This window comes from Lepidothrix coronata, unplaced genomic scaffold, assembly GCF_001604755.1.
Source record: "Lepidothrix coronata isolate B3197 unplaced genomic scaffold, Lepidothrix_coronata-1.0 Scaffold306, whole genome shotgun sequence".
Taxonomy (NCBI): domain Eukaryota; kingdom Metazoa; phylum Chordata; class Aves; order Passeriformes; family Pipridae; genus Lepidothrix; species Lepidothrix coronata.
Window position 1 is genome coordinate 436,882 of NW_016690486.1, and position 12,477 is coordinate 449,358.

A 12,477-nucleotide genomic window follows, 5' to 3' on the forward strand; every position below is an offset into this window, starting at 1 on the left:
GAGACTAAAAGAGATTATAAAGTCATTAATGATTAAATAACATCACTTTCAAAATGTAATATATATTTCATCTTGGAGCTAGAATTACGTGAGTAAATTGCATGAGCATCTCTCTGATGTCATCAGAGCTCCTCAGTGGAGCAACAGTCCACTCGAGCAATCCTGAGGGCATATTATTTAAGTCTCAATGACAGCTGTAATTTGTTTTTCAGCAATAAGAATTTTCCTCACCAAACTAAAAGAAATACTGCTATATTAGTAGAGTCAAGGTCTCACATAACTGACGGATATATGTCACACAAACTACTCCTGGCCATCTTAGAGTTACGGACTTTGAAAATAAATGTTGTGTGCCATTTCGTGAATATACTCCCATTCATTTGCAAATACATAAACTGTACTAATGGCTTAAAATTACAACAGGGCCCTGATCTTTATAAACCCCAATTTCCTTTATGCTTTATGTGAACCTGCTGTTTTATCATGTATGCTAAAAATTACCTTTTATAGTATTTATATACTGGTAGTACTTTGAAGAAAAGTAGCAGTATGAGGATGTGTTAATATACTCAGTTCCATGGGAATTCTTTGATTGCAAAAGATTAACGCAGCTTTGATTTTAACTCCAACCTGCCTTGTGTAGACCATCGCTCTAATGAAAATAAGCAACACACAGCTACACACTAAGGACTCTTTGTTAAAATTTTAGGGTGACTAAATACTGCTTTACCATTAAGTTCTGCAGAGCTTTTCTGCTCCAGCACTCAGGACAAAAAGTAACATTGTGCCCAAGCTCCCTTGGGAAATTCTGCCCTTATATCTCCTCAAGCCCAATAAACAGAAAAACCTCTGCCCAGAGGACACATGGAGACGTCAGCCACCAGCCCGCCTGTGCCAGCACTTTGCCGGAAACACTGGTCTCTTGCGTGAAAGGCCACAAAGGAAGCATTCAGTCAGAAGGAGCAAAGGGTATTCTACCTCAATTCTTTCTTCTTTTTTTAAGTGATGAAATGGGACAATAGTAAATTGCAGTTACAAATAATGTAATTTGTTTTAATTATTAGTCTGGTGGACTCCACTGTTCAGTACAACTACTTCACATCACATATATATATATCACATCCTATATACATGGCAGATTTTTATATCTACATTTTGGTTAGCAAGGGGGGACAGATATTTAAATAATTATTTTTTTTCTGATGCAATTCTAATATGCAGTAAGTCAATTCATTATAATTTCCAAGGATTTACAGCATTAAGATCAGATTTTCATCCACAAGGTACAATATTATGCACTATGGAACATATAATTTTGACTTTTCAATGCATGCTGCGGTTATGCTCTACAGCATTCTCTTGCAATTAAGTACACCAGTCTAATTCCTTTAAAAAATAATTTTAAATCATTTGAGCTATTGGATAGAATTATATGCATCTGTTGATCCCTTTCTAACTAAAACTACATATTTCTGAAAGAAGTACTCCTTTATTGATATTAAAGGATTTAGATAATCCTCTGCTCTTGACAAGACTGAGGATTGTGTGTCAACTTCATTGCTCTTAAAATGCCCCAAGTGGTCTAAAATAGCAAGGTGTATAAGCAGAGTAGAGCTGGTATGCAAATAGTGAAATATTCTTATGCTGCATCATATGAACTCATCAACTAGGCATTGCATGCCAGAGAAAGCATCTGCTATGTGAAATTTAGGACAGTAATTCACGGCCCATAGAACACCGCATCACCACAAATTACATCCGATATAAATTTATAATGACGTTCATATAAAAACATTACATTTTAATAGTTTAAAGAAGTGACAGCACTGGGCACTTTATAAATGTTTAACTGGTAGAGTTTTCATAATTTAGAATGTTGATGTTACATCACTCAAGATGTTGGGTTGAAACACTCTTTGAACTAAGGAATGGGGGGGTCAGTTTCTGGAGAAATTAACTGAAAGCCTAACCTCAATGCACAGAAATGCTATTTTTAAACATATACTTGTTTCAGAACACCTACATGAATCACAAAGTCATCTGAAACTGTGCAGCACCCCATTCATAAAGACCAGGTATGGTTATCATTGCCAGGGATTAGCATGTGAGCATGGGCCCTCTGTTGGGGAACCTTAAATGTATGTACTTGTTGTTAATGACCACATTAACCAACCGTTAGATTCTTGGAGAAATCCAAGGAAAAATTTCAAGTATTTTGTTTTCTTTCATTGCATGTATGTTTTGACTTATGCTTCTAGAGTAATTTTCATCTTTGATCTTTCTAACTATCTCTAACTCTTAAAACACTGACTTCCTTTTGCTCTGTATGGTCATATTGCTTGGTCTCAATTGCCACAACCAGCATACCTTTGTTGTATTTATGTCATATTTTTGCTCACCATTTCCATCTGACGGACAACCTGTATCTGAAATGCCCTGTCTATTTGTGTCCTTTGCCTAACTCACATGCCTCAGAGTCCCCTATCTTCACAGCCGGATAGTCAAGGACTGTCTTCCTCTACAATATAGGCACTCCAGTTATATTCCCTGTTTATCTGCATCCACACATTGGCTATTAAAATCAAGCTCTATTTGACCTGCAGATTTGCTCATGGCAAGATTGTTGAAAACACCAGCTTTTCAGCAGTGCTTATGCATTATAAGATGAAGGGGGTAAGGATCTAGATGCAGTGAAATACAGTTAATGTTTGTTGGATGCCTTGTTAAAGTGCAGAAGTCGAAACTTTTTTTAATATTTTTTTAATGTTTCAATAGATAGAAACATTGGCGAGGAAAATAAGGGAGCACTGAAGATTAACAAAGAGGATAATCAAGACCTTTTACTCTGACTGTCCACTACTAGGTAATTTAGAAGTTAAAGGAAGATTCCCTACTGGAAAGGAATGCTCCTAACTCCTACATTAGATTTTGTCCTGGTTGGTACTTGGTACTTAAAATTTTACTTACATGATGAAATGTAAAAGACTATTTCATCTATAATAAACTTGTCAGCGAGGAGACTGAGTTTAAGAGAATAGATATAATGAAAAAGGGAGGTGTTGTTGAAGGGTTTGCAATATAAGTTTGCAAAAAGTCACAGTAAACCTGCTTCTTACATGTAACTATTTTATCTTCAATATGGACAACGAAAATCTTTCAAAGCTCTGAGTTTCTGGTAACAGTTTCACATGAAGACTATATGAAGACTAAGGTTTTTAAAATACTCCTGTGACCATAAGAATTTATATTTGGAATAAAATGAAGATACTTTTGTATTAGTAATCAGGAGCAACTAGTTAAACCTCCATACCTGCTTGCACAAAACCGATCATTGCCCAAGGATCTGTTTTATCCAGAATGGTCATTTTGAGTCAAATTATTTCCTATTACACAGAGTCATTTCCAGGCCATTCCTTGATCCTATTTTGAATACAGGAAACAAGCTGGATTGTTCTCTGGAGCAAGAAATTACTTTTTACTATGCTTGGATTGAGCTTATCACAATGAGGTCCTGGTCTACAGGACTAATGAAATTCAGTTATAATAATAACGAAAGCAGCACCGACACCTCATATGCTCCCATTAAGGCTACAGAACACGGAAATATGTGCAACCTGATATTAACATTCAAGTTGAGAGAAGATTTTTAATAATTCAATCCTATTTGATTGGTGTTGACAGATTCTCTTAAGGAAAATGTTATCTGATGACCATGATTAGTGTTCTGATTTTACCACACGTTATAAGAAGCCTAGTGTTTTTAATAGAATAGGCTTTTGGACTCCAGTGATCAGCTGCAAAAAGTATGTCAGCTTAGATCCAATTGAAATAAAATTTTAATTCTCATAGTTGTTAAGAATTTCTTGGCACTTTGAGTTAGGAATATTCCAAGTCACCTACAAAAAAGAGAATACACTGTATTTGCAGTTACAGGTACACAAGGATAAAAATTATACCACATAAATTATTATTATATGAATAGCCCTACCGTTTACCATCCCAGCCTTCTCAGTCACAGGACTAGTTTATTCTACAACTCATTTGAAGCAGCAAATATAGTCAGAGAAGTACAAAATTCACACAGCAGAAGAGGTTTCTGACTCAGGCAGAAATAAGTGATCCTATAAGCCTGGACAATCTAATAGAGATTTAAATATTTGTTCTTTCTATGAGAAGAAATAAGCAGAGCATTCCTGTACCATCTAGTGTTTTGGGTAAAAAATTAGCAAAGTTTTCTGCAATCTTTTATCAGCTACAGAACTTCTGGACAGGATCAAAAGTGACAAGATGAAGAAAGATAAGAACTCCAGGGACTGCATTGGTGACTAAGACCTACCCATGGATACTCATTCTGTTTCATTTCATAAGACAGAAGGATATACATCGGAAAAAACTCCATCAGTATATAAGTTTTGAACACTGTACTTCAGAATTTTGCCCAACCGAAAGAAGGATGTTGTAGAAATCATAAAGGCAAATTAAAAGGAAGGCTAATCAGAAATGGAGGCCTATTAAAAGTCTTTCAGTGCTCTAACCAAGTGTGTAAATCTAAATACCAAAATATTCTTCCCTCTCCTCCAGTAGAAATCATAGAATGCAAATGCCAAAAATGAGAAAGTCAAGGACAGTGCTAACATGCTGTACTAGTACTCAGCATCCTGAAAACACTCCACAAGTAACACAAAGTATAAATGTGTCTGAATTCAGCTTCACAAGGTACATAAGCTAGGCACATAGGCAAAACATGCACATGCCTCTAAGGTGAAACAGTATCTAACAATTTCAGATTAAAAATAAAAATTTTTATCAGACCTACAGTAAAAATTTGTGTCTGGAATTTCAATACATGGAATCTAACTAGCCAAAGTAAAATTAACCATGTATACTACTATAAAGAATGCCATGGGATCTCAAATTTTAATAATCTCCAGCATTCCTCTCATATCTGGATATCCTAACTATTACCAGACATACAAATAACATTTTCATGCAGTACTTTTAAAAAGTGGTTTTTGAAAAGCTATGTTATTCTTAATATCAAGTATATAATGCTAAATTAAATAGCCTATATCTAGTACTTGGTATTATTTGTTGAATGTGTGACAAGAAATTGAAATATTATTAAGTTTTGATCACATAAAAATCACTCTTCTATTAATTAGACTTTTTGTTTCTTAGTGCTACTGAAAATGCTTTATTAATCCTAAAAAATATCTTCCATCAGGTTTTAATGATGAAAGTAAAATATTTCATTTCCATGTGCACTTGGTAGAGCCAGTACGACATCATAAACTAAACATGAAGTTCAAAACACAGCTTCAAAAAAATTACTCAGATAAATTAATCAATATTGGTTCAATTTCTATTCAGTAACCAAAAAAGTGCTCCAAAGGGGCTCTGCCATGAGAAAACTATGCCCACCAAACAATGAATTTCTTTAAATTCCACTCTACCAGTTCTATTTAAATACTGTTTATTTGTTGTTTAAATTGTATTAGAGGCTATTCCCCCATGCTGCTTGCTTCCCCTATGTCCGGGTACGGCAGGGCCTGGAAGTGCTGCCAAGTCACAGTGGGCACTGGAAGCCTCTCTGTCTCTCATCTCTGGAGACTCTCTCCAATTTCATTAAAACTGTAAAAAACCCACTGTCTGAGTGTGCAAACAGAGGGAGCTTCCCCACACGGTGGGAAGGGTGAAGATGCATTATCCTTACCATGTATTTGTTTCAAAGGATTTTGAGTAACTCATCCTGTTATGATCTGTATCATGTAACTTAATGACAATTAGCTTTTTCCTCTTTGGGGGGATCTCAAGTTGTTTATATCTAATGAAATGCTCCAGCTTTATATATGTACACACACATGCACACACACACACATATACATACCCATACATATACATACACATATACATATATACATACGTAAAATAATGTCTTAGGGACTTTATTCTCATAGATTGAAGCCAACAAAAGATGGTCTATAGAGAAGGAATGCAGGCTTGCTAACAACTTGAAAATAAGAGATTAACACTAATGAAGGACAGAAATTGTTCCTATAAGAGTCACCTGAATTTTAAAAACATATATAATTTAACCCACAAATGAATATTGTGCTCACAGTTTCACAAATAACTATTATAAAATTACGCCTTAGAGCAATGGAATATTATGGATTACCTTGGTAATTAATGAAATTGATTAAAGGCTGCTTAAAAGATTCAGATCATGAGAAAGATGCACAAGTAGTTTTCCTGCACTTAGTTTGAGATTATTTGACTGCTGTGCTCCCTTGGCAGGAGATGTGCAAACAGGTTCCCCCAGCTTTGTAAGACCATGGGAAAACAGACTGCTCTAGGAACTGCCACACAAGCACCTCCTTGTGGAGCTGAATCCCAGGATCTGAAGCTGTAAAAGGGATGCTATCTGAAAATCTCTTGAGATTTTGCTTCACCTTCTTTGAGGGAAGCTCCCTATAGATGTACTTGTGAGAATCTACTGAGAAGCAAACCTCCAGCAAGAAGTTTGACTTACCAGGGGATTGCAGAACTGCTACTCTAAATCAAATATTTGTGCTGCTTGGACTGTGTATCTCTCCAAGCTCTAAATGTCTTCATAATGCATGATCAGGGATTAATATAACAAGGATCTAATCTGGGAACGATAGCAGTAAAAATATATACATATATTTTTATATACAAACACACAGCTGTCTATTCAAGAGATGCAAATGCAGCATGACTCTGCATAAAACTGAGGATGATATAATTACTAATCTACATGACAGAAATACTTAGGGACATGTGAATTTAAGGATATTTTAGACATAGTGATTACTTGTTCCTCAAGCTTTGGCTCATTTGAAACAGGGTAGTAAATCTGCCTGCAGGTACACAGTGATGGCATTGCTGTGGCTCAGTGATGGCATTGCTGTGGCAGGGAAATCAAATTAGAGTTCAATAGTCCTACAATGAAATTAATGAATGCCATGGAACTTTGCCACAGCTCAAATACTATCATTCCAGCCTTAACGTTTTTACTATCCAGCCTAATATGATTTAAGAAATCCTTATACATGTCCCCCCAAGGTATATGGCATGCAGATGACATCCAAAATGTTTTATTTGCTCACAAATAAAGGGTGAACAACTTTTTGACAGTTATGATACACAAATTAGTGAAAATGAGATTCTGCAAAAACAATCAGAAGAAAAAAGTTGTGATTTAGGTAGAACTCAATATCCTTTATGAGTAGTACTTAAGGGAAAAGTCATAGAACAAAAGTTCCCTCTCCACAGCGAGTGCAGAATTGGAGGTTAAAGCCTGATTTTTACTCATTTTTCTCAGAGGAGTTTTTCCTTTATTATATGGAAATAAAAAAGTGTTCTCTTGTTTTGAAAGCTGAAATATTTTATTTGTGAGTACCAAGCTGTAATCCCACAATGATACTGTGCCCAGTGGAAAGATATTAGCTAGTTCTATTAAAAAATGCCTTTACATTACATACTAGATGATAAATTGAGATGGCAGGTAGATTTTTTCCTCTGGGGAAAAAAAGAAATTTAAAACTCTTCAGTAAAGGAGGCAAACTCCAAACTATTTGCTTCCCAAATGAAAATTTCTTCTGCTTCACAAAGAAATACTTTAATCTAGATAATTTAATGGACTGTAATAAGATGCACTATATATTCACAGAAGAGATGGATAAGGTAGTGATTTCCAGGACAAGTGGCAGGAGAGGTTTCCAGAACAACAAAAATGAGAGAAGATCACTCTCTGATGTCACTGACCAGTTACAAAAATGCTGCTAAAAAAGATAAAGTATTTCTGAATAGCAGTATTGTCTAACCCAAGTTGAAGCAACCAGAACCAGAGATTTAGTACAAGGGAAGAAGGAAAAATCCCCAACCAAAACAACCCCCTAAAAAACCCTCAAACCATGTTCCTTTGATTCAATAATTTTATTCAGTTTCTGCCCATTATATCAATGTCAGCGAGAGAACATTCTTGAAAAAGACTGGTTAACCTGGACTTGACAGAGCCAAAAGCCTTGAAAGCTAAAAGGTAATTATAAACAAACCAGAAAGAAGAAAGTCAGTGCTGCCTCTTCAAAGCTTTTAAAGATCTTTACTTACACAGCTATAAAAGTTAGCTCAAAGCATACTTTTTCTGGTTTTCACTCCTGATGATTTCTTTTTAAAGGAAAATAAAGCCCATTAAAAGGGCTGCTCATAGCGATTCCGTTAATAAGCCTGTACAAAAGCTGGCCTATATCTTTATTTCTGTTTAACAAATGAATGCAAAAAGAATTGCAGGAAAACAATCAGTGAAGAAAGTGTTGGAAGAGGTTTATATTGCCCTTAAGTCAATTTGCTGGTCAAATTTGACAGCAACCTTTAAAAAACCCAAACAAAAACAAACTCAAAACAAATCTCCAACTTCTTGCAAAAAAACCCTGTCCACCCGCTGGAGATACAACCCAATGGATTAATACTATTAAATGATAGCAACACATAGGTATCACTTTCCATTTCATCAAGGTAAGGTCAGCTTGGAGATCAACAAATTCTCTGGAATACTTTAAACTGAAGACTCTGAAATTGAGACATCTGTCTCCATTGGCTCACTGGGGTCATGTGAAACTAGTCATACTGCTATGCCTTTTCCTTCTTTCCAGCAATACATGCTATAAAGGCATGTACAGCATAAGCACATGGAGTTCTTTTTGTACATTCCCGTCTTACCAAAGCAATACCTGTGCCTGCATCAGTGAAGTTAATGTTACCACAAATTGAAAAGACGCTCTATATAAGCACTGATCAGCAACAATGAAAACTGGTGCATTCACTGATCCCTCTACTAAAATATTGCTCAGATACTACAAAAGAAAAACAGTGCTCTACACTTCAAAATTCAGCTGATGTGGGCTGAATCCTTCTTAAATAGATATGATTATATTTTAATGTCTTTTGTGATTATGACAATTTTGACAAGATAATCATCTCCTCTGAACAGGACTTTTTAAGGTTTAGAGAAATAACATAAGATTTATTAAATAATCTGTCAAATTTTCTATGAACCCTGCTTTCAAAAGAAATCCTATGATCTCATTAAAATAATTACAGAAAATCTATGCTTGATATTATAAATAACAAGTACCGGGTATACAAAGGAGAGTACAGGAACTAAAAGTACAGGAACTTGCAGGATTCAAAAGGTGATAGCATTGCTTTGTTCTCTTTAGATAGTAAACAGAAGTTTCCATGTTAAATATCCTGCACTCTAGGTCAACTTTTGAACAATGGTCTTCAAAATGGAGAGTAAGAAACAAGTCTGTACCTATGGTAAAATTAAATAATCTAGATATGTATATTGCAGCCTCATTTCTCTTTTCTTTCTTCACACTTTGTTGCCTCTGTTCTCATCCTGCTTTTGCGGAAAAGCAAAAGCCGGTTCTAAACAGCACAATGATTACTCAGAAAAAGAAGCAGAGGTACAAGCTAAAATCAGAGGAAGTGTCTTTAAAATTCTAAACACCATATCAATTTGAATTTTATATATACAGGCTTCTTTTATAGCAAGATAGAACTGGGCAAAACAGGGAAGAACAGTATGGTGTTTACTTTCCTGTAATATAAATACAGTAGGCAAGAGAAAGAGGACTAGAACAGCTCTGAATTCTCTACGAGGGTTGCTTCCTCTTAACTTCTGCTGCCACGGATTATGGCTTATGATTATGACTATTCTAGTAGTCAGCACTGCACTTACAAAATTCAAGTACCTTCTGCCTCTTACACTTGGGAAGTTACCCTCATTTAATTGAAAACTCCTGCTTTTGGAGAGTAAAGGGTGAAGTACTCAACCAACAAGGCTGGTGACAATGCAGGCAAGGCTTGTCATCAAGACACTTCAAGATAAAAACCCCACAGTACTATCTGAGACAAAGCTACCGATATTGAAGGTTTTCCACCTAAGCTACCTAAAAGACACAATGCTGTTGTGATGCCACCGTGTTGGAGCATGACAGAACTGATGCTCCTAACTGTGAATAACCTCACCAGAATAAGCTCCTGCATGACTCCCACTGACTGAAGTTCTACATCACAACCACTTCAGCAGAAGCGCTCTCTCTCACTCAGAGAGAATGAGGACTCAACAGCCTACGCACAGAACTATTCCAAGTGTAAAATGGCATTTTATTCACCATAAAATCAACTACTGTGTTTCTGAACAGCTATTAATGCTAACAAGTTAGTTCTTTCGGAAGACATTCATAAAATTGTTCCAATGCTTCATACAGATGGATTACTAAACAAATATATAAATAGCACGAGTTATTTAAATAGCTGAATGGTTAACTGAAACAGGAGAACTCCAACAATCATGTAGCAAGAGGTTTTAAGTGTAGAAGGCCATCTTCTCCAGAGAAGTGAAATTCAAAAACATGAAAATCAACTTCACGTATTTTGTTTTCAAACTTATTTTAAAATATTTTTTCCTTTAAGAGGAAAAAACCAGCCAAAAAAATGATCCAGCGATATAAAAAAACCCCATGCAGACTTTGAAAAAGTTTAGATGTTGACTCACCAGTCTCTTTACAATTCTCAACAAAAGCTTCAGTTGTCGTGTATCTTTTTTGGACTTCAGTACTTCAGCAAAGCTGTCCATATTTTCTGGAGACATACTCTCCTGACTGTTCCCTCCATATAGCTGAACCAGCAATGATAAGCACTGTGAAGTACTCACAAATATTTCAGTATCTTCACTGGGAAGCTAAAAATGAACAAAAAATGAACAAACAAAAATCAAATACCAATTTCGGAAAAATTGCATATCACTGGGGATTTGGAAGAGTATTAACATTTGCATTGTGCCAGGAAAGAATAATTTCTGGTTGACTGACTCAGAATTCCATTAAACTAAGCTTAATAAAGTGATGAAAATATAATTAAAATATACCTGTTCTTAAGCAGCAGTATAACACTTGTCTCCATTATGATTCTGTCAAATAACCTATCTATATCAACCTCACAACAGCACTGGAAATGTTGCTCCCAACTATTTTATTCTGCTTTAAACAAAAGTAGGGATAGCAGAAAGTATCATTATAGCCATGATATCTAATCTTTGACATCATGCACACCATAAAATTTCATTTAATTATTTCTAAATCAAGCCTATGGCTTCTGGTTGAGGTAGACCACAGGCTATCTAGTTCTTTAATGGATTTTAAGTAGTCACATTAGGAGGTACATTTTGAAGATTTTAAATATTTTCCTAAATTCCAGCTTTTCTGCACTCCTTTGAAGATCAGACACTGCAGCAGGCCCTAGCAATGGGATGGAAAATTCTTTCCTGAGAAGCAAAATTACAGAAGAGATTTAGGGACATGACTAGTAATCATCTTTAAATGAGCTTCTGATAGTATGACACTGCTATCAAAATGATTTATATCTTTTTTGAAAGTACAATCTGGAAATAACAAGTAGAGATATTACATTATATTATATTATGCCTTTATTTGGCACTGACAATGACATTTTGGAACCGCAACAGGAATGCAATGCCTAGTTTCAGCATAGAGAGTTCACAAAAGCTAGTGAAAAAAATCATAGAGGTTTCTTGGGAACAGGCAAGAAGATGATAGACTGGAAAACATAACAGCAAAGGACTGAAAGAATTCAATGTCTATAGAATATCAAAGGGAAGGTTAAAGGGCATTTGATCATATCCTCTCAGTTACATGTGAGAAAAAGCAGGCTGTGGATAGGTTAATGCCTTTACCTGAAAAAGGATTGGTAAGAGATGATAGCTCAAAACTTTAGACAAAGCAATTCAGATTAGAAGGAAGATAATACTTTGATTTCCTTTTTTTCTTTCTCTCTTTAATTAGAATGATTAACCATTGAAACAACTTTCTTAGAACTGTGACAGATTCTCCATCAAAGGCAACTCAAATATCACAAAACCCCCTTTTTTTTTCCTAAAAAAACCCCCACAAACCTATTTACTATAATGAGGAATTAATTTAGGAAAGTCCTGGTTTACTTTATACACAACCCTCAACTAAAGGATTTCAATGGCTTTTTCTCATCTTTTAGTCTATGACCTGAACAAAATATATTGGTAGTGGTCTTAAACCAATTAAGTACACCTTATCACTCCCACTCATTTTTTTAATTCCAAAATTACTATTTACATACAAAGAAGCTAGATTAAAGTACAATTAACAGACTATCCTTACTGACAATAAAAGGAAACCGTTTATATAATCTGTCCAACCATTTATATAATATGCCCAACCATTTCAATAATGATTACTTATTTAATCTGCAGTATGAATTACCTAAGTTTTTTCATTTTAAGGAAAACCCATCCAGTTACTTTAAAGCAATCTGAACATACCATCAGACATATACCCCTCAAATTTTCAAGCAGCAATTCTCCAGGGATCTGCATGCAAATACAATCCTGTTTTC

General features: G+C 35.3%; 1 protein-coding gene across 9 annotated transcripts in view; it reads right to left on the reverse strand.

Annotated features, from left to right (window-relative positions):
* ULK4 (unc-51 like kinase 4) overlaps positions 1-12,477 on the reverse strand; it is a 236,108-nt gene that overhangs the window by 44,861 nt on the left and 178,770 nt on the right. For 8 of the 9 annotated variants that reach the window (XR_001878447.1, XR_001878446.1, XM_017837568.1 and 5 more), the window contains exon 35: positions 10,586-10,771. The exons of the other annotated variant lie outside the window; for it this stretch is intronic. Coding sequence is in view for 6 of the 8 variants with exons in the window: in XM_017837568.1 (XP_017693057.1) it covers positions 10,586-10,771 (186 nt within the window). In the remaining 2 variants the exon portion in view is untranslated. The remainder of the gene's footprint in view (positions 1-10,585; positions 10,772-12,477) is intronic. 9 annotated transcript variants of the gene reach the window in all.